This window comes from Heterocephalus glaber, unplaced genomic scaffold (genome assembly GCF_053883595.1).
Source record: "Heterocephalus glaber isolate CG9 unplaced genomic scaffold, H.glaber_assembly_v1.0 deba00001454, whole genome shotgun sequence".
Classification (NCBI taxonomy): Eukaryota; Metazoa; Chordata; class Mammalia; order Rodentia; family Bathyergidae; genus Heterocephalus; species Heterocephalus glaber.
The window spans coordinates 13,174,858-13,198,228 of record NW_028258303.1 but is presented as its reverse complement, the minus strand read 5'-3'; the positions used below and the strand labels follow the sequence as shown (position 1 = coordinate 13,198,228).

General features: G+C 37.4%; 1 protein-coding gene across 6 annotated transcripts in view; it reads left to right on the top strand.

The window, feature by feature from the left end:
- Positions 1-23,371, top strand: part of Ccni (cyclin I) — a 39,376-nt gene that overhangs the window by 5,616 nt on the left and 10,389 nt on the right. For all 6 annotated transcript variants that reach the window (XM_087215872.1, XM_004848027.4, XM_021261003.2 and 3 more), the window contains exons 2-3: positions 1,136-1,292; positions 21,962-22,090. In XM_087215872.1, the coding sequence (XP_087071998.1) occupies positions 1,179-1,292; positions 21,962-22,090 (243 nt within the window). In that variant the 5' untranslated portion in view covers positions 1,136-1,178. The remainder of the gene's footprint in view (positions 1-1,135; positions 1,293-21,961; positions 22,091-23,371) is intronic.

The following is a 23,371-nucleotide window of genomic DNA, read 5'->3' as shown; positions in this document are numbered from 1 at the left end:
TGGCCTCACAATGAACCTGAGAAAGTCTAAAAAGTTTTAGTTGAAGCTGGGCATGATGGCACACACCTATAAGCACTGTAGGCTGAGGCAGAAGGCTAGCCACCTGCCTGGGCTACACAGTAAATTCAAGGTCAGCCTGAACCACATAGTGAGACCCTGTCTCAAAAACCAAAACAGCAACAGAAGCTGTAAACTCTTCTCATATTCCTCAGCACAGTCAAGCCTCTCAAATCCATAGGTTTTTTTTTTTAAAACCTGAAAACATCTCTCTTGAAGTCAGTTGCCCTGCCATGACCTAGACTTGCTTTAGAGCACCAGTAACTCTGTTGTTGAGCTTTCTAGATCAAATGCTGTCCAGTAGAACTTTATGCATTGATAGAAATGTTCCTTTTCTACGGTGTGCAGTGTAGTATCCATTAGCCATATTATTGAGGTAGAGGTTCAGGTGGTCTGTTCTTAACTATTCAGTTCAAATTTAAATAGCCGCATGTGAACACAAAATTTCCCTGCTCTGGTGCTGGGGGTTAAACCCAGGGTCCTTGTACATACGCTGTACCACTGAGCTACATCCCCAGACCTGAAGCACAGTTTGATTGTTTCATTGTGAAGAAGTGGGAATGGATTGGATTTAATGTAATTGATGCAACTTTTTAAATGAAAAAAATAGCTCTGCTTTTTAGGAATGTTTGGGACAACAATTTCTAAAAATTCCTAGTATTAAAAAGCCAGTAACTTAAAAATTATTGCCAGTTTTATATGGTAATAACGTTTTGATCAGAGTTCAGAGGTTCTATTACATGGCTTTGTTTTTGTTCTTTATGACAATTTCAGATTTAAAGCGAGAATGTTTTAGATAACTGATTATTATTATTAACATGTTAATATATTTTAGGTGGAGGTTTTTTTTTGGTACTGGGGATCGAACTCAGGACCTTGCACTTGCAAGGCAGGCAGCAGAACCACTGAGCTAAATCCCCGGCCCAACACTTTAGTATGTTTTAAAGAGTTGTAAAATCTTATATTGCCTTAATATTCTTATTTTTCTTTATGAAGTGCTTAATAAGCACCAGCATGTATATATATTGTAGTTATTCTGTAATTAAATAATGAGCATTATTTATATTTGATTTTATAGGTAGTTACATCAAGGTGGGTGGCAGGCAGATCCAAAGGATATCATGAAGTTTCCAGGACCTTTGGAAAACCAGAGATTGTCTTTCTTATTAGAAAAGGCAATCTCTAGGGAAGCCCAGATGTGGAAGGTGAATGTGCCGAAAATACCTACAAATCAGGTAATGATTTCTTTCTTTAGATAGATGAATTTTATTAGAAATAAGTGTGCTACTGCATACATTAGAAAATACTATTTTGACACTGTATTGTAGAAATATGTATCGTTATGGACATGTTCTGTGTGAGGAACATCTCTTTGATTCTTTCTAAAAGTAAGAGTTAACTATTTTTATTGGCTTGTTTTGTTATCATCTGAGTTACAGTTTTAGGAAGATGGTTATGTCCATTCACTTTCCTCGTAATCTAATACTAACAATAGTAAGTTGCCTGTATTTCTAGATATATAATTAGCTAGGTTCATACCATTATCTTTTTGTTTTTTAATTACTATTCTTGTAGTACATAATGGTTACATTCATCGTGGAGAGCTGATATATGTATATAACACATCTTAATTCTTTTTATGTTCCCTTACCCACCCTTCTCTCTTCTCTCCCTCTTTTTTTTTTTTTTTTGGTACCAGTGATCAAACTCAGGATCTTGGGCTTGCGGGGCAGGCAGTGGAACCACTGAGCTAAATTCCCAGCCCTCTCCCTCTATCTCTTGATCCCCTCCCCATTTGAAAAAACCTCTATCTCCCTGCTTCCTATCATCTTTCATTTTGCACCTTTATTTATATTTCAGGTTTCTCATGTAAGAGAAACCACATGATACTTAAAGTTGTGGGTCTGATTTATTTCACTTAACATTATGGTCTCAAGGTGCATCCATTTTTCCACAAATGACTTCTTTATGGCAGAACAGTACTCCGTTACGTATAAATGCCATTTTTTTTATTCATTAATCTGTTGGTGGACATATTGGCCACTTCCAAGATTTAGCTATTATGAGTTGTGCTGCTATAAACATGGGTGTGCGTGTGTCACTGTAATGTGTTATCTTTTTTGGACTCTTTTGGGACAATACCTAGAAGGTGAATAGGTGGGTTGAATGGAAGTTCTAGTTTTAGTTATTTGAGGACTCTCCATACTGATTTCCATTGTGGTTGTATGAGTTTACATTTCTGTCAGTATTGTAGAATTACCCTCCCACCCCTGCAGCTTTGTCCTCATTTGTTATTGATTTCTTGATTGTAGCCATTCTTTCTGGAGTAAGATAGAATCCCAGGGTACTTTGTTGAACATTGTTTCATGTATTTATTGGGCATTGCTACATCTGAGACGTCTATTCATTTCAGTTGCCCATTTTTTGATTGGGTCTTTTATTTTGGGAGGGGGGGTTACAGTAATTTTTTAAAACGTTTCTTATATATTCAAGATATCACTCCTCTGTTAGAGGAGTAGCTGGCAAAAGAATTCCCATTCTGGGGCTGGGGATTTAGCTCAGTGGTGCTGCCACGTGCCCCGCAAGTGCAAGGACCTGAGTTTGATCCCGGGTACCAAAAAAAAAAAAATTCCCATCCTGTATGTTGTCTCTTTATTGTGTTGGCTGTTTCCTTTGCTGTGCAGAAGCTGTTAAATTTAATGTAATCCCCTTTGTTAATTCTTGATGCTAGTTTTTGTGCAGTTGAGATTCTGCTCAAAAAGTCATTGCCTACACCTACGTCTTCCAAAAGTTTTACCTATTTTATATTCCAGCAGATTGTTTCTGTTTTTAATACTTAGATCTTTGATCCATTTTTATTTTAGTTTAGTGCATGGTGAGAGACACGGGCCTAGATTCAATCTTCAACATTCATATAGCCAGTTTTTCTGGCATTATTTGTTAAAGAGGCTGTCTTTCCTCCCGTGTATGTTTTTTGGCCCCTTTGTCAAAGATCAGATGACTGATTATGGGTTGCTATATCCTCTGTTCTGTTTCATTGACCCCCATGCCAGTCTCTGTGCCAGTACCATGCTGTTATCACTTTAGCTTTGTAATATACAGTAATTTGAAATCTGGGATTGTACTGTTTCCTGCTTTACTCTTGTTGCTCAGGATTGCTTTTGCTATTCTGGGTGTCTTTTGGTTCCTTATGAATTGTAGGATTGTTTTCTCTAGTTCTGTGAGGAATGCTGTTAGTATTTTGATTGGAATTGTATTAAATCTGTATCAGTTTTAGAAGTATGGCCGTTTTGACAATACAGTCACACTTTGGTTCACAAACTTGATTCTTTCCACAATTTTGGTTGCAAACCGTGTTGGATGAGAACTGAATCAAATTCATTGGTTAGATTCAATGTTGACCTTTTTGGGAAATTTGTTTCAGTTCCCTCCCAGTTTGGCTTATACCTAGACTTGTGGAAAGAATTAAGATCGTGAACTGAGGTACCACTGTATTGGTTCTGCCTATCCAGGAATGAGATATATCTTTCCATTTTCTTTCTTTTTTTTGGTACCAGGAATTGAACTCAGGACCTTGTGCTTGCAAGGCAGGCATCAGCACCACTGAGCTAATAAATCCCTGGCCCTCCATCTTCTGGTGTCCTCTTCAATATCATTTTTCAGAATACTATAAATTTCATCGCAGAAGCCTTTCACTTCTTTTGTGTTAAGTTAATTCCTATATATTGTATTGTATTGAATTTTTCTTGAAGCTGTTGTGGACGGTATTGACTTCCTAATTTCTTTCTCAGTGCGTTCGTTATTGATGTACAGGAATGATATTGATTTTTTTGTGCTGATTTTGTATCTTGCTACCTTGTTGAACTGATTAGTCCTAGGAGTCTTCTGGTGGAGTTTTTTTAGGCTTCTGTGTGAAAGGAGCATGTCATCTATTAAGGATAAACATATCCCTTTTATTTCATTCTCTTACCTGATTGGTCTGGGTAAAGTTTCAGATAACGTATCGAACAGGAATGGTGGTCTTGTTCCTCTTTTTAAATGAAAAGTTTTTGTTTTTTCCCCATTTAATATGATGTTGGAAGTAGGTTTGTAGTAAATGGCTTTGATCAGATTGAAATAAGGTCATTCTATAGCTATTTTATTCAGGGTTTTTATTATGATGAACTGATGTTGGATTTTGTGAAAAGCTTTTTCCATGTCTATTTTGATGATCATGTAATTTTTGTCCTATGTAATTTATGTTATGTATTACATGTGTTGATTTGCTTTTGTTAAGCTGTCCTTGCATCCTTGGTAAAACATCTAAACTGCATCATGATGTATGATCTTAATGATTTGTTGCATTGTTTGCCAATATCTTGTTGAGGGTCATTTCAATCTATGTTCATTAAAGAGATTAGCTTATAGTTGTCTTTTTTAGTTGAGTCTTTGTCTGGTTTTGGAATCAAGGCAATGCTGGCATCCAGGAATGAGTTTGGCATTACTCTTTCTCTTTCACATTCATTACTTTCTTTCACTTTTCATTACTATTGCATTAAATCTTCCTTGAAGTTATAGAATTCAGTGGTGAATCTATCGGGTACTGGGCTTTTTCTTAGTTGGAGGTTTTTTCCTCTTAATTACTGTCTCAATTTAATTGCCTGTTATTGGGTTATTCAGGGTTATGTCTTGGTTCAGTTTTGGTAATTCATCTATATCTAGGAAATTACCCATTTCTTTCAATTCATTGGAGTACAGGAATAGGTTTTCAAAGTAGTTACTAATTTTCTGAATTTCTGTGGTGTCTGTTGTGATCTCACCATTTTCCTTTCTAATTACATTGATTTGGGTGTCTGTTTTGAACCACCTCTTTATTCATTTCTTTGTAATTTTTTTTTAGTCTAAACATTTCTGCTCTAATCTTTACAATTTCTTTCCTTGTATTAGCCTTGGATTTGGATTCTTTTTTTTTTTTATGCAATGGACCATTAACTAATGAACTAAATTCATTTGCAAAGGCCATTTGTAACTCAAGTTTGTTTAAGTCAAGACTTTTTCCTACGAAATAATGGAAATACCCATAATGTGTTCCAACCTCCCAAAGCACCCCTTAACTTTTTCATAATAAAAAGGTTTATATAATGTGCATAGTTTACCAGAAGCACCAATAATTTTCCTAGTGTATTCACCAAAAAGTTATAAAATGTGCCTAGTTTACCAGAAACAACGATTTCATACTGTACTCATCACGCAGGTTGACATCTTTGGCTTGCAGGAAGGGAGGATGAAATGGAAGTTGGTTATTGTTTGGAAGGTTAGTCCCCTTTCATAAGAACATCAAGAATCCGGCTCTCTGGTGTTCTTTCTCTCCTTGGGAAAATCTGTGACCCTTCTGGGACCTGCTTCTGGCTCAGTAGGTCTCTTCAGAACTAAACTGGTCTAAGGTTGTCTGTTTCTGTCTCTTCTCTAAAACTGTTCTGGAAAATGGCATGACCTTGTCATTAATCAAGTGAATGAATGCAGTGATTGGCTTTTTCTCTGTCTAGGTTGGTCTTCTCTACAAATGTTTGTATCTCTGTCCATTTTTTCAGAATTTCCTTTTATTTCAGAAGAACTTTGCTGCACTGATTGTTGATACTTCCCCTCCTCCTCAGAAAGCTCCTCAGCTGCCATTCTCTGTTGTTCAGCCAGAAGTTGTTGAAGTTCCTCACAATTCCTGAGTGTTCCTTTGCCAGTTCTTCAACATCACCCCTGTTTACCTTCAAGCCTGTGAACTCTGCTATAGTGACAATATCATCATGACAGTATCATTAACCATGGGGTCAGTTGAAGACTTAGGCTCCCCTACATAGCCTTCAAAGTCTCTCTCCTGTATAATTTTAGGGCATACTTCTTCCAGGCAGATTTCAGTGTCCTTAAAGAGATCCTGGTTGTAATGTTCCTTCCAGAACTCTTAAAGGATTAAATCTGTATCTGAGATAATCTGGAAGCACTTCAGGAACAGTTCCTTGGTGTATAGCTTCTTAAAGTTAGCTATAACTTGGTGTTTCATAGGCTGCAGTAGAGGACTTGTATTAGGCGGAAGGAACTCGACTGAGAGCCATGGGAATTTTTCAGCCAATTCTTCCAAATCTTGAGGGTGAGCAGAAGCATTGACCATAATGAGGAGAGTGTTCAGTGGTAAACCTTTGTCCTCTAGGTATTTCTTAACAGTAGGACAGAAAGCTTCCCTAGTCCACTCAACAGAAGTACTTGTGTTGGGCTGGGAATTTAGCTCAGTGGCCCCACTCCTGCCTCACAAGCTCAAGGTCCTGAGTTTGATACCCGGTACCAAAAAAAAAAAAAGAGTACTCATGTTACCCAGGCTTTGGTATTAGATCTCCACATGACCCCTAGCCTAGTCTTCATGACTATGTTTTCTGAACACTCTAGGGGGTCTCAGAGTGATAAACTAAGAAAGGCTTTATCTTGAGGTCACGACACACATTGGCACATAGCAGTAAGGTTAGCCTATCCTTCATAGGCTTGTAGCCTGGCATCTTCTTCTCTCCCTGGGTAATGTATGTTCTCCTAGGCATTTTCTTCCAGAAAAGGCCAAGTTCATCACAGTTGAAAACTAGATGAGAGAGAACAAAAGCCATTTGTCTGTGTCATCATTTTGAAGTGATGTATGTAATTTTCAGCAGCCCTTTTATCAGCACTCGCTGCTTCACCATGCCTAGTTATGCTATGAACCCCAGTTCTTTAAAAGTATAAAACCTCTTACTGGCACGAAATGTTTCACTATTATCCCTTGTTTATCCTTTACAAGATCTGTATTTATAGTCCTAACTTTTTTCACAAATTATAGACTCAGGCTATCACCTGCCAACTGCCTTTTGTTTATCCATACTAATAATTGCCTTTCTACCTCTTCTGTTGATCTTGACTTACTAATTTGAGTAACACCTTTAACAACACTAGCTTCCTTAAACAAATCTTTCTCTGTAAGATTTTTCCAGATGGTGGATTTCAACATGCTGTACATACTAGCAAGATCAGTCACCATGAACACCACTCATATTTCTCCACAATTTCCTTCTTTTAGATTGTGATTGATTGATTGATTGATTGATTGCAGTACTATCCAACTCAGGACCTTGTGCTTGCCAGGCAGGCATGGCTCCACTGAGCTACATCCCCAGCCCTGTGATTGCTTTCTTTACCTTCCCTTCCTTCCTTAGCTTCTTTTCTAGATTTTTGGGGACCATTTTGATAGCAGCAATTGTAGCTATTATATAAATCCTTGACTGAAATCACATCTAGAAACACACATCTGGGCTCAGATGGACTTTTATGTATACACTCTTCTGGCATTGTGAGTCTTTGTTTATAACTGCACAAGTAGCCGGCATTGGGGTTGTAACTCAAGACTTTGGTTATGTTAAAACTAAAATTCCAGTTGTATCCTTGGTTGTTTGTATGTGAGGCTGGTTGGTCAGTCAGTTGTAACTCGAGGGTCCACTGTACCTTGATATACATAATTAGGTTATTTATTTGGTCTTGTACTTTTTTTGATATGGGTGTTCACAGTAGTAAACTTCCCTCTTAGAACTGCTTTCATTGTGTCATAGGTTCTGGTATGTTTTACTGGCATTATTTAATTCTAAAAACCATTTTCTTGCTTGATTTCTTCTGTGACTCATTGATTATTACAGAGGGTATTGTTTAATGTCCACGTGTTTGCATAATTTCTGCGGTTTCTTTTGCCATTGGTTTCTAGTTTCATTGCATTTGATCTGCTAATATGCGTGGGATAATTTTCTTTTGCTTTTACTTAAGGATGCTTTATGGCCCAGCGAATAGTCTATTTTGGAGAAAGCCTCATGTGCAGCTGAGAAGAATTTATATTCTGCTATTGGGTAGACTATTTTGTTAGATACCTATTAAGTCCATTTGTGTAAAGGTGTGGTTCAACTCAGTTTTCTTTGTTGACTTTTTTTGTCTAGTTGATCTATTTGTGACAGTATTGAGTTCCCCTGATATAGTTGTGATGTTTATCTGATCTTTTTATCTGGTACTGTCTATTTTATCAAGTTAAATGTGCTGATGTTCAGTGCATATATGTTATCTCTTGCTGTTGAGTCCTTCCTTTAATCAATATATGGTGACCTTTGTCTCTTCTAATCAGTTTTGGCTTGAAATCCACTTTGTCTGAAAATAGGATAGCTACTACTCCTTGTATTTCCTGTTACGGATTCCCCTTTTTCCCCATTCAGCTAAACTGCTTACCCTACGTGGTTTGGCGTTGTTGGCTTCATTGTCTATTTCTAGGATATCCTCGAGAATTTTTTGGAGAGCTGGTTTGGAGGTCATGAATTTCTTAAGGTGCTCTTTGTTATGGAAAGACCTTATTTCTCTGTTTTGAAAGATTCTGCAGGATATATCGTCTAGGCTGAAAATATTTTTCTTTTAGAACTTGAAATACTTCACTCCAAGCTATCCTGGTCCCAGAGGTTTGTGTTGAGAAATTACTGCAGTTCTAATCAGTTGACCTTTGTTAAGTGATTGGTTGCTTTTCCCTAACAGCTTTAAAGATTCAATCCTTGTGTTGGACTTCTGGGATTTTTGCCTATGATGTGTTGTGGAGAAGTTCTTTTATGATCATGGTGTTTTGTTGTTCTATGTGCCTTGCTTATGTATATGTTAAATTCTTTCCCAGTACTTGAAGATATTCTGCTGTTACTCTGTAAACAGGTATTTTTATGCCATTCATGCTGTCTTTTAATTTTTCACAAATCCCAGGAATCCTTAAGCTCATCTTCCTTGTGTCATATAGCAGCTACTGGATCCATTTTCCATGTTCTTTTATTGGTTTTAAGTTATCTCGTATATGGTCACCTGCATCAGCCTTATGTCTATGTCTGACACTGTCCTCACATTGGTCACTTCTACTTTTAATAAAATTTTTATCTCCTGGATTTCTGTTTGTACCTTTTCATGAACTCTAATTCCCTGGTAAAGTGGTTGTTCATGTATTATTTTGTTTAACTCAGCTAGCTTTTTATTAAGTGTCTCATCTGTTTAGTTATATCATCTTTGAGCTCCTGAGCACCTTATTGATCTGGGTGGGGGTTTTTTATTTTGGTTTGATTTGTTGTTGTTGTTTCGGTTCTCTTTTATCAATTCATATTGTTAAGGTGTTTGGCTTTTTTGTTTTGTTTTGGTTTCCTCCCCTTCCATGCTCCATGGATCAGCTTTGGGGAGTTGGAAGGTTTTTGAGGCATTTTGTTATTTTCTCATGGGGCTTTTTTTGGGGTGGGTAAGAATTGAGTCAGTTACAGTGGACTTTATTGCTAGCATGGAGATCTTTTTAGTTAGTGTCTGTTTTGCAGTGATAACACTCTGAGCATGGCCAACTATTGGCTTCCACTTAGGGGGGCACAACATATTTTTTGTCATAAAAGTGCATAAATGTGTCTGTCAAACTTGCGTTTATTCTTTAGAATATTTCTATTGGTGAATTATTAATTTTAAGAGTTTTATATTAAACAATGCTTAACAGAAAAAAATCACAAAAATAAAGTATTGTTTTTTTTGCTTTTTGTTTTGTACCGGGGATTGAACTCAGTACCTTGTGCTTGCCAGGCAGGTGCTGTGCCACTGAGGTAAATCCCTGGCCCTAGTATTGCATTTTTAATATTTATTGAATGTTTATTAAAAAGCATCAAAAGTTTAACATTGACTGGTTTGTGGTGTACAAAGTCTAAAAACGAACATCAGAAATAAAAACCTATGTGAACTACAGTGAAAATAGCAGGGGCTGGGCCAGGGATTTAGCTCAGTGGTTCTGCCGCCTGCCTTGCAAGCCAAGGACCTGAGTTCGATCTCTGGTACCAAAAAAAAAGAAAATAGCAGGGGCACTTCACACACATAAAAAATAATCTTCAGTTATCACACTTAAGGCAGTCTTTACACATGACAGTAGCACATCCCATACATACGTATCGCTTACACTGACAGCACATGTTTTGCTTTCCTGGCTTTTTTGTAGGACATACTTGACATCTTGCTGGTCTTGCTGTTTTGTCAGGAGGTTCTTTTTATATTATACAAAGTGTGGTTAACAGGAACATAAAATATCAATAAAATAAATATTAAATTCTTAATGTGTATTGCACATTTAGAAAAAACAACAGCTTCACATTAGGTGTTTACTTGCTTATAAAACCTAAAACATGACATCAGAAATAAAAACTTACATGAACTACAAAGAAAATACCAATGGAACTTTTCAACAAAAATAATCTTTGCTTGATTTGTCAAACCCAAGGTAGTCTTCATATATGAAAATCGTGTGTTCTGTACACGAGTATTGTTTACACTGATAGCATGTATGTTCTGTTTTCCTGTCCTTTCTTGTAGGGCACAGTTGACATCTTTTTGGTTTTCCTGTTGTCATAGTAGGTCTTGGTGATGCTGCACCTGCCTATTCATCTGTCAGCTTGCCAGTGTCCTCCACAATATTTTTGTATAGTTTCCTGGGCAGAAACATTTTGTTTTTCCTCTGCTGTAAATTACCTCTTATGAGTTGCAGTCCCGATCCTTTTAAGAAAATTTCTCTGTGGTATTTTTCACTTGTTATTGTCTTTGTAAACTATCAAACTAAGTACAACACAACCATTGGCCAACGCTCTGTATTTCGATTGCCATCATAGTTGCTGCATAACTCATCAACTTCATCTACTCTGCCTTTGTTTTTGTTGTAGAAAGTTGCCATCTTGGGCATCCCTTTTGTTGAAGTTTCCCTATCAGTATTTCCGTCATGGTGCAGTGTTGACATCAGCAGTACCAGTTTGTTTTTCTTTGCCATATACAAGGCCAATGTAAATCTTTCTGAAATTCAAAGATTGTACTATACAATTCTCTGTTTTGAAATTGCAACATTTTATTTGGAATATTTGCTTTATTCCTGCATACACTTAATGCTGTTCAACTTGAGCTCTGTTAGCAAATGTAACATTGATTGGAAACTGATAAACTAATTGTTAAATGTCACATTCTGATTAGTTTGAGAGAGGGGAGCAACAAATCTGTTCACAGCATTATTCGGCTTATTACTATGCAGATAAAGACTTGGTGTCAGAATTCCAGGATAAATTTCTAAATGGAAAGCATGTAAGTCTGCTCATCTACAAGGGCAAACATTTTTATGCCATATTTTGAAGGGCTTTTTTTGGCCTGTACTCCCTGAAGCTACAGCAGCCATGAAATGCTGCAAAATGTCATCAAGAGTCATGTATTCAGATGGTTTGTATGGGCCGAGGATTTAGCTCTGGTTCCGCTGCCTGCCTCCCAAGCACAAGGTCCGGAGTTCGATCTCCGGTACCAAAAAAAAAAAAATTACAGGTGGTGTGTAAATTGCTTGGCAGTTACTCACAAATCTGTCAAACAGTGACCAGATAGCAGCCAGATTATCAGCTGTTTTTCTTTCTTGAAGGTTGGTTTTGTTACCAAGTGTCAGGCAATTTTGAAGAAAACCTAATCTCTTTGTCATTGTTATTCTACATACTTCCGAGCCCATACCCATGGCTTTTTCATGAGTCATTTACCATCCTATGATTAGCATGAGAAAGCCCTGCTAAGTACTGCAGACCTATGAATGCTTTCAGTTTAACTAGTGAGGTATCATAATGAATACATTTCTGAGAATAGTTATTGGTGCATACAGAACATTTTACTTGTATTTCACCCTTTGTGTATTTTACATGTCATATAGCATTTCCTCTGTTACAATTTCTAACATTGAATGGCAGAGCTGGCATTCTGTCCAATGGGTTTCAGCCCTGTCATGGGCCTCATTATATTTTTGGACCTGGTTCTAACATTAGATCATTGCATTACGTGACCATTTTGCAACATTTGAACTAGTCAAATATGCACTCACATTACTGTTTTCTTCGTCATCTGAATCGAGGAGGTCTCTGTGTCCTGTCTGTATCAGTTGATTCTTGCTACATTTCACTGTCACAGAACTTTGTCTCACATGGCCAACATCGAAGTTGTCATGGGCATCATTCATCATCATCATCACACACCCATACCACTCTTCTGTTATGAAAACATGTATTTTAACATAATGGATCATCTTCATCGTCCATGCATGAGTAACCTGATTTACTTTTGATATCCTCCAAAACTTGCAAATCTGGTTTTTCATGTGCCATTATACTGAATTGGGCCATTTCTACCAAAAAAATCAAAAGAATACTTTAAGAAAACATCCTAGAGTGGGGTGGGTGTATTATACCCAGTTTGATGTTCAGGGAAACATCCCAAAACCTGTTAGGCGGAGGATAATGTGGTAAAAATCCTGGTTTGACACATTTGCACAGGTGTGCACGCCATGCCATTTGTTGTACCAAGTGGTTAAACACAGATTGTTTCTGTATCCCTCAGGAAAAGATACTGAGATACACATCTAGCTGCTATTACGCTAAAGTAAAGATTTACCGTAGAAAAATAAGGGGTGGGCTTTTGAAACCCAGTGTTATACACCCAGGGTTAGTTTGGGATAAGGACGTGCGGTGTAATTTCTCTGGGAATGAACTCCAGTATTGTTGATAACACAAAGACAAACCAGACACTGACGTACTTTAAAAACCAGTTGATTGCAAGAACTGTGCCACCCTGGCTATAGCAACAAAATCAACAATAATAATAGTACAGCCAAAGACAAATTGGATATTGACATACCATAAGAACCAATTAAAACCACCTCTGTACCAGCCGTAACAGTAGAAAAGAGATCTGTAATTCTAATATAGATACAAAGACAAACCAAATAGACACAGTAAATATCTACTAAACGCACCAACTATACCACCATTGACATTAAAAGAATTGAATAATAGAGTAAACTAAATATTTAAAGATTAATAATAAAGCTTAATAGCAATACTAGTAAAGGTGGAAGGAGTAGGTATGGAAGAAATAAAATATGAAAAATCAGATGAGAGAAAGGTCGGAGATGAAGGATTCTAGTAAGGACTAAAAGGAAATTAAGAGGATTAGATAAAAATGACAGAAAAGAACAATCAAGAAAAAGAGAAAAAAGAACAAAAGAAAAAAATCCAAAAAACTAATGAAGAAAGAAAAATAAGTCCAAAAAATTCCTCCATGTTTTTGAACAAGTAATTTCTTGCCAGGATCTGCAATATTGGAGTCCACCACATAAATGGGGAGGGATAGTGATTCACTACTAAGACCTATTTTGTTTCATCATACATGGTTTAGTGAACGCTCAATCCTGCCCCACCTTTTGGACTCACCTTGGTTGGTCATTGGTGTCCACCCTGAGGCTGTGTTAACTCCAGCTGCTCCCAGTTTGTGTGTCCTTCTTTGTGTCCCAAGTCATGGCTTTCGCCACCTAGTAGCTTCACAGCCTGTGGGTTTGTGAGGTGTCTTCCCTCCAGTGGCCCTTCTCTCCGTACATTGTAGGCTACGGCAACTATCTAGCCATCCCCAGTCATATTGGCAGATGGGGAAAGTAAACAGACCACGGAGCTGTGTTGGATGTAAGCAGTGAGGCAGGGCATCGGAGAGGGGGAGTGAAGTAGTCTGATGTACTTAATGCCAGCACTTTCAGACCCAGTCCCTTCAAAAGCTATGAGAGACTGGCCTGGCTTCTTGCCACAGAGAGCGGGAGTCCTGTGTCCTTCCAGGCCTGAGTTTAAACTCAGTTTCTGTGTCTGGCCCACACCCTCTCCATGACAGTGTATTAAGGCCACCTCTCAGTCTGGGTGACCCCAGCAACCCTCAAGTATAGTTGTTCTGTAACTTAGTCTTAAACAGTTAACCCCTTTCCGGAATGACCACTGATTAAATACTGTCAAATATGGCAGCTGCTACCATGGGTTTCTTCTCCAACTCTAGCTTGCCATGCAGGAGTTATTTTCAGTGTAAAACCCCACATTCTTTTTGTTTGCCGTTTTGGAGATGGAGTCCCACCATGTCCAGGCTGGCCTGAACTCACAGTATTGCCCAGGCTGGGCGACCATCCTTCAGCGTCTGCTTCAGGGATTACAAGTGTGTGACACCATTCCTGGCCCCACGTTGTTTTTGCAGTTTACAATAACCGTGGGGTTTTCTTGGGGCTGTCTCTGCCAGCCCAATCTATTGTTTCTCCCCAGAGCTGCTGATCCTCTCTGAGCTCACCTTGCACTAGTGGAGACAGGTGTGTTGTCCCCTGCCCCCAAGGAGCTGGATTTATCTTTTTAGACAGCTTCTGTTGTGATGGTTTTTTTGTTGTTGTTGTTGTTGCTGGGTTGTTTGTTTTGTTTTGAGACAGGTTCTCACTGTGCAGTTCAGGCTGGCTTTGAACTCACTGTCTAGCCCAGACTGGCCTCAAACTTGTGGCAATTCTCCTGCCTCAGCCTTCCAAGTGCTGGGATTACAGGTGTGCACCATCATGCCTGGCTCTGCTGTTGTTGCTTTTTTGTTTCTTTTTGCAGAGCCAAGGATCAAATTTAGGACCTTGTGCTTGCCAGGCAGGCATGGCACCACTGAGCTACATCCCCAGCCCAAATAATTGTTTTCATTCAGAGACAATTTCAGACTTTTTTTTTTTTTGGTACAGGGATTGAACTCAGGACCTTGTTGCTTGCAAGGCAGGCACAGTGCCACTGAGCTAAATCCCTGTCGCTGTTTTTGTTTTTTGAGACAGGGTTTTGCTATGTAGTTCATGCTGGCCTTGAACTCACTATGTAGCCCAGGCTGGCTTTGACCTCATGGTGATCCTCCTGGCTCAGCCTCCAGTCCTTCCCAGTGCTGGGATTACAGGTGTGCATCATCGCACCCAGCATAGACTGCTTATTCTTTTCCCACCGTTGTGCTCAGTTTCTCTGACTTTTCTGTAGTTCTAGTTTTCCTGTTAGTTCCCTCCTCATTCTCGGAGACCTACCTCTTTTTTCTTCACCAAGTTATTGTTTTTCAGGCATCTGGATTCCAGGCTCTGAAGAGGCTGTATTTTGCTGCTGGTGTTTACTCTGCCATCTTTAATCTGTTGCAATAAATTGTCTTTAGTGAATAAAAAAATGCTTTTATTTTTAAATGGTCTTTTTGGTTTTTTGAGACAGGGTCTCACTGTGTAATTCAGGCTTACACTTGAAGTCACTATGTAGTCTAGGCTGATCTTCCTGCCTCAGCCTTCCAAGTGCTAGGATTACATGCATGTGCCACCACACCCATTTTAAATCAGTCTTTTATAAGGAGTTCAGTGAATTATTAAGGTAATGCCAGTGTGGGAAGACTCTTGGGAGATAATAAGCTAAATTCTTGGTTGTGGCCATCTCCCAGTCTGTGTGCCTGATTCTTGCCTGTATTTCTTTTCTTCTAGAAATGGTTATATTTTTATCATATAGGTGTATTACTGTATTTCCCCCAAAATAAGAGCTGATCTTGTATTAATTTTTACTCCAAAAGACACAGTAGGGCTTATTTTCAGAGGGTATCTTTATTTTTTTCATGTATAACAATCTACATTTATTCATGTACAAAAATCTACATTTATTCAAATATAGTTGTGTCAGCGTCTTCTGTAACATCATTGTAACTCTTGAAACCTTGAATTCCAGCCTGAATTTCTTGCAACTCCCATTTCCTGTAGAACCATTGGCCCTAATATCTCATGTCCAGTGATAGAGTCCTTAAACAAGCACTTTCTGTCCACATAGGTCATCACATGACATACTGAATTACGAAGATTCATATTAGACATAGCCATGTCTGTTCTTTGTCAAGTGCACACATTATTTGTGTGTGTGTCTGAACTCTCGTCATTCGGCAGTAAGTCTCAAGTTCATCTGTTTACATAGGCATTTACCTCTGTCCAAAGACACCTGATTTGGGTATTTACAAATACTTGATTATAATTTGTATTATTAATGTATTAATGCCAGTATTTATATTTAACTATATATTTATATTTATTCATATTTTTAACCATATATTATAAATCAACACATCCATCATATGTTGCAATGGATGTATTAAATATGTCTTTCTGGCTGAAGATCTTAACTGGGGCCTATTTTTGGGTAGGGTTTTAATTACAACCATCCTGAAAAATTGTGTTGGATTTTATTTTCTGGTTAGGTCTTATTTTCGGGCAAATGTATGTATTTTTCAGGTAACTGACGTTTACTCTAATTTTTAGTTTACATGTAAAGTGTGTTACACATCTCTATCCCTAGAACTTAACATGGTGCTTGGGATATAGAGTAGTGGTCAAGAAGTTTTTAATATGAATGAATGACAAATGTCAAAGTTCTTTTTATGTTGTTTTAGGTTTTCCTTTGCTCATAGGTTGATGAAATCTGTATATTCTAATTCCACTCTACTTCTATTGTTTTTTCCCATGAGCTAAAAAATATGTCCTGCACTTACCTATTGTAAGTTTGCACATTGCAGATGAGTTGACTTGAATGAGTACTTTCTGTGGTATAAGCATGTATATGTGTTGTTCTTTACTCCTCTGAAATAGGCTGTAGTGTCAGTTGGCTCAAGACTTCAGCTAATAAACAATAGTCATAAATTGAACATATACCTTTTTTATCTCTATCCTTATTCCTGATCTACTTTTTCATTCTTATATTTTTGCATGTATATGTGTTTTTAGATTTCTTTGAATGTTTATTGTTTGCTGTATTTCAGGCACTATTCTGTACATTTGGGATCTACCACAGTGGGGGAAAAAAATTCTGGCCTTTATGTTATGACATTCTACAGATGCTTTTAGAACCTTTTTCTCCTTCTGTTGTCTCCTTGAGTTAGCATGTAACCAACAGTAATAAACTTAGTAATAAATGTGGTCTCTGAAGGTGATTGCTGTATATTACTCTATTACTACTCAGTCTGGCCTGTATCTATAAAGTGATTTAGGACAGCACAGTATCACAACTTCTGAGAGGGATGCACTGCTTAAAGATTTGCCTTTAGTAATACCAAGTAGAAATTGTACTTAATACTTGGAAAATTTGAATGAGCTTGGCCTGATGAGGTTAGTAGAGAAGACATAAAAAGCTAAGGGGGCTTGACATGCTTGTCAGAATAACTATTCCTTTGTTTTATTTTTTTCTGCCACTCTCAGAGATTGGCTTTTTTACTTTCTTTTCCATGTTTCAACGTTTTTTTTCGAGACACTTAGTTCAGGCTGGCTTGAACTCACCATGTAACCCAGGCTGGCCTCGAACTTGCAGTGATCCTTCTGCCTCAGCTTCCTTCTAAGCGCTGGGATGATAGGCCTGTCCGTTAATGCCCAGCTATTTCAACTTTTTTTATTTACTTTTTTCTGGAAATGCTGACAAAAAATGGAAAATAAAATATTTTAAAGCTCATTTTATACTTTACTCATTCCCTTTTTTGTTCTCCCCTTTTCCCACCTAGTCTCCTTCAAGACCATTCTCTCACAATTTTCTTATAATTTACACCCCCTGTCCCAGAAATCAGGACAGCATGATCAGGAATGAATATTCTGTACCTATCATTACCTTTCTATCTGCTCCCCACAACACTTTATATCTGATGATTTGTGTTTAATAAAGAGACCAGTAGCATGTGGATATATATGTGTTTCGCCAGTTGAATACATTATAAATTCTCTTTCGGATTAGCTCTTTAACCAGTTTACTGAATCCTCAGTCCTATTGAGCAATCCACATAGGTAAAAACAATTCCTTTGATAAAATCAGAAAATACTATCTGGAGCTTGCTTTCTTTCTCTCTCTCTCATTCTTTTTAAAAAGATTACTAGGGGCCAGGGATTTAGCTCAGTTGTTCCACCACCTGCCTCACAAGCACAAGGACCCAAGTTTGATCCCAGGTACCAAAAAGGAAATCTAGAAAAAAGTGAAAACATTACTAGGAACATGGGAATAGAGTTACTTTAGGCATGGAACTTTCTGTAAAGTTATGTTTGAATTTATTTGAAAAAATGATCTTTGAATTAGTATTATTTCAGTAAGGGTGAGTCTTACTGATACAGAGGTGATGTAGGAGATGAAATAGGACCTCCAAATGATATAAGGGAAATATTATAATTCCCAACCTGTTAGATGTCTGATATGCCAAGTACATGTTCTCTAAAATCGAAGAATGAATTCTAGGAACAATGGAGGCTAAATGTAAGGAATATTTTTTGAGAGGATAGCTCCTGAGAGGCAGGAAGGGTCTCAGATGGGTAGCCAATGACCCCACTTTGCAGGGAAGTTTTATAGCACAAAAACCACTGGGTACAAGGTTATAAGTATAGATGCTTAGGTAATAGCGATCCAGTGGGGAAACAAGTCACATAACAAGTGTGCATGGAAAGAACAAAGACTTTTTCTAGGAAATGATGGGTCCTTGGTTACCCACCGGGATGACTGATGTCTATCTAGACTTCATTGGGCCAGATGTTACTGCTTATCTTATCCTTTGGGGAAGTATGCAGGCCTGGTCCTTTGGTCTTTATCTAAAGGCCTAGTCTCCAACAGTAATGTTTTTTTTATCTCTGTCCTGACTTGTGGCTTGTCTGTATCTGACTACCTATAATATTTCACCCTAACTTAGCTGTCAATATTGTCAAACTATTATCTTTTGTTGGGAGGGGTTGTCATACTGCTAATTTTGGCTAGTAATGGTGTTTTCTTGGTCCTATTCATGAACTCTTTCATGACTAATTATGTTTAAAAGAATTATTCATGAATAATTTGTTATAAGTTTTTTTCGGTCATTAGAAAATCAAATAGTTGTGATAGGAAAGGAGAAAATAATATTTAGTGCCTTTTTCATTATGTATGTTTCTTTACATAATTTCTATCACTTATAACCATGATATGATAACCTTTTCATTATATGTCGTTTGTGGTACTTCTTAAAATTTTGTTTGTGTTGTTTAAACACCAAATAATGAGATTATTTAATGTATTATTATTCAGGAATGTTTTTCTTCCATATCCCCCCTATTGTATCTCTGACCTGAAATTAGAGTTAGTATTATTTCTCATTTCTACTTTAGATCATTGTTCCTTTCATTTTCCTAAGTCTCCCCAGTTTCATCAGATTATATCACTACCAACCTCCCTTTTGTTAACTTGTTTCTTCATCATTTGTTTGGCTGGCTTACTCAACATTGCTTTTCCTTCTCTTCAGTGCTTAAACTCTCCTAGAAGGTTTATTACTGCCTTGATTCCCAGGAACCTTTAAGGCAGAACTAGATCTTAGAGTAGTACCTCTGGGCTCTGTGAACTTGTGAGAGATTTTAGAATTAAGGACCATGCTAACAAATACTTGATCTGCATCCTAGCTGTAAAGCTGTGTCTGCTTCCTCTCACCTCCTAAAGAAGCCATAGCTCCAAACTGGTGTTTCACTGCCTTTTTCAGTCTCTTTTTGTGAGAGGGATAATCTAACTCACAGCCTTAATAACCTTACTCTAGTTTCTTCAGCCATACCAGACAGTAGTCTGTCTTGTCTGTAGGATATAAATTCTGTTGTTCTATGAATTGAAAACCCATCAAACCCATGGCTTTAGCCCATGAACTTCCTTAAATTCTTGTTCCCTTTTTGATTTATAGAATTATATGACTGATTCTCAGATTAAAAGTTTCCAGCAGTCTGTTTTACCCACTTTGATTTTATTTGCAAATCTGAAGAGCTTAACTGTATTTGCTGCCTTGAGGTTGACATCATTTGTGTCTTTCAGAGTAAAGTTCACAGGCTTAAATACCAGGACTCTTCCTTGATCACCCTGACTCATTCACTTAGAAATCAAAACTGAGCTCTCACCATAAGGTTTAAGTTTTGATGTATAAGCAGGGATATTTTTTTTCATTTATCACCTTAGTAATCAGATACTAACACGAGATTGTAAAGTGTATTTTTTTATTACTGTGACTTTTTTAATTGTGTCAGAAAGTGTTTAAATTTATTTTCAGTAGTAATATTCTCTTAGGATCTTATACCTTTTTTGGGGGGGCACTGAAGAAACCCACAGCCTTCACTCTTTCAGAATTTTTATTAGTACATGTTTGCAGTACATAGTGATTATATTTATCATGGGGAGTTGGTACATGTACACAACATGTCTTAATTCTTTTTATGTCCCCTCCCTCTCTAGTATTTCTTGTACCTTATTGTTGATCATTTCAAAGGGAATTGGCCAGAAAAAGGTGGATGCATGGTAAATAACCTTTGAAAAGATCAGCTAATAACTGAGTTTAGAGCTAGATGTAAAAATTATGTATTACTACTTGGTTTAGCTAACAGAAGAATACTTTGTCATGCCAAAGCCGAAAAGTAAAATGAGAATAAAATGAGCAATTAGTAGATGCAGTGGGAGAGAATCTGGGCAGCAAGTCATGTATTCCCCATAATACTAGAGAAAGCCAAGAAAAATGAAAAAAATTGCAACTAAAATTTGAGGAGCTATATTGTCAAGATAAATAACTTAATGCTCTAATAGGTATTAATGCATCTTTTTATGATTAAAGAATTAATTTTATAAAGTTGACACTCAGAGCCAGGCATGGTTGCACATGACTGTAATCCCAGCACAGGCATTGTGAGGCAGGATTATCACAAGTTTGAGCCCAGCTTGGATATCTTAATGCAGCAGCAAGACCCTATCTCAAAAAATCAAAGAAGGGCTGGGAATGTAGCTCAGTGCAAATGTCCTGGATGTAATCTCCAGCACTACCACAAAAAGAAAAATTGATTACCAGGAAAAAGGTTTAAGCTATGGTTACTATACTTTCCAAGGAAGAAGATAAGAACTGTTTCAAAAATAGTTAGAGGATAAAGACCTGCATTGCTTGGATTATCTTCACTTGTCTGGAACCCTCCCTCAAAAACAACACCCTTTTCCAGCTCATCACAGACATACTGTCATTTCTGTACTTCGATGTGCATTTACCCATCAGTAGTACTCATAAGGATCTTTTATTTAGCACTAGTGATTTCTAGTTGTTAGTGACTGAAACTCCAGAGTAAAGGAATCTAAATCATTTTTTGCTTTAAAGTGTGTGTAGAGCTGGCTGTGGTGGTGCACACTTTTAGTACAAAAAGGGCTTGGGATGTAGCCCAGTGTGAAGACAAAAGAACAAACAAAAAACAGTAGAGCCAGATGCAGCAACACATGCTTGTAGTCTCGTGCTGAGGCAGGAGGATTGCTTGAACCCAGGAGTTTGAGGTCAGCCTGGGTACCCTTTAAATAAGTAAAATGCAGGAAGAGCAAAACAAAATTGTTTCTGTTTATGGTAGTCTTTGCAAGTAATAATCTAGCTCAGGTCATTATCCTTGTCTGTAGTTTTTCTTCATCGTTAACTGTGGTTCATTTGTTTCTGGTATTTTTCCTTTATTAATACTGATTATTTTTGGTTTTAATGGCTGTCATTCTGTTAACATGGTCCATTTATATTTTCTGCGACAAGGTAGTCACTATTTGCTCCCTTAGATATTTTATTAATATCAAGAGTTGGGAAAACTTAATTATCAGTTGATAATTAAAGTTTTAAAATGTTGTATTCCTGGGCTAGGAATGTAACTCAGTGGTATATAGCATTTACCTAGCATGAGTGAAGCCCTGGATTTGATCGCCAGTGCACCACCCCCCAAAAAAGTTCCCTGAACATCTCAGTTCAAACTGTAAATATTAGGTGAGGTGACATAGTGAAAATTTTAGTACAGTAAAAGTATTGGATATTGATACTAAATATGATAACTTATATAAAGTTTTATCTTCATCTATCTCGTATAGTTTTGAATAACCTTTGTAACATTTTTAACATAAATGCATTTTTCTGTAATATTTGCTAACATTTATGAGTGTGAATTCTAAATATACTCTTGATAACTGAAACTTTTTGCTGTCTTTTCTTATAACTTTGTTTTGTAATTATTCCTTTGTAGAGTGTTTCTCCATCCCAGAGAGATGAAGTAATTCAGTGGCTGGCCAAACTCAAGTACCAATTCAACCTTTACCCAGAAACATTTGCTCTGGCTAGCAGTCTTTTGGACAGGTTTTTAGCTACTGTAAAGGTAAATATTTTAAAATACACTTACGTATGACTCTCAATTTGGGGGTTTATATGTTAAACAAAAGGCATTTAATAAAGTGCTATAAAGTAGAAAGAAATAGAAAACTTTCCTGCAGAATGGTATATGTACCCAAATGAAGACATGGTATCTTCTACCATTGTAATTTTTTTGTTTCTAATTCTATAATTTTCTTTTTGCATCAAGTACTCTTATGTTTATATATTGTTTTATTACAAACCATGTAGCATTGGTAGATTATCTAGTCATCTCTAACTTTGGAGTACTATAGAAGTAGACAGTCAATCAGAAAAGTAAAAGCCTTTTTAAAATTTTTCTGTTGCTTATTAACTGTATATAGTGTGATTTTCTGGACCATATGTACATACTTCCCATGGGCATACTTTGGGATGTAGAGATGTCATAAAATAATTTTGAAGCTGGGCATGGTGGCACACACCTGTAATCCCAGCACTTGGGGGCTGAGGCAGGAGGGTTGGCATGCGTTCAAGGCCAGCCTGAACTACATAGTGAGACCCTGTCTCAAAACAAATAAACAAACAAACTTGGTATATTTTTATTAATGGCAGCATATAAAAATATATTTTTATATAATCAGATTTTACATTGTCCCTATTGTAGTATGTCATTGGCTCTATTATGTCATAGTAGGCTCACAACAGATTTAAACAAAAACTTGCCATTTATTTAGCAAAGCATGAAAGAGTAGAAAAGCAGTTCATTTATGTGCTTAGGACTATATAAACTGAATTAAATGCAGTGTTACTGGGTGTTATAGCTTGTGTTTAGGTGTCCCTTCAAAGCCTCATGTGCTCATAGGGGTTGGGCTTTTGGGAGGTGGCTGGATCATGGGTGTGCGATAAACGATTAGTTCGCTGATGGGTTTGCCTAGTTCCAAGTGTGGATAGTGAGAAGGCCCATTCTGGGTGTGGATGGTACCAATCAGTAGGCTTGTAGCCGGAATGGAATAAAACAGGAAAGGAAGGCTTGCTGCTTAGCGGCCCCTGCCTGCATACTGTGTACTGTTTCTCCCCTGCCATGCTGCGCTGCCTTTCCTCCTTTAATAACTTGTGGGTGTCAGGTATTATGTCCCAGCAAAAGAAACTAACTAATACAGCAAAGAGTATGGAGTGTAAGATTTTTGGTTTTGTTTTTTTGGTACCGGGGATTGAACTTGAGACCTTGTGCTTGTGAGGCAGGCACCGGAACCACTGAGCTAAAATCCCCGGCCCCTGGAGTGTAAGATTTTTGAATAGCCATTCA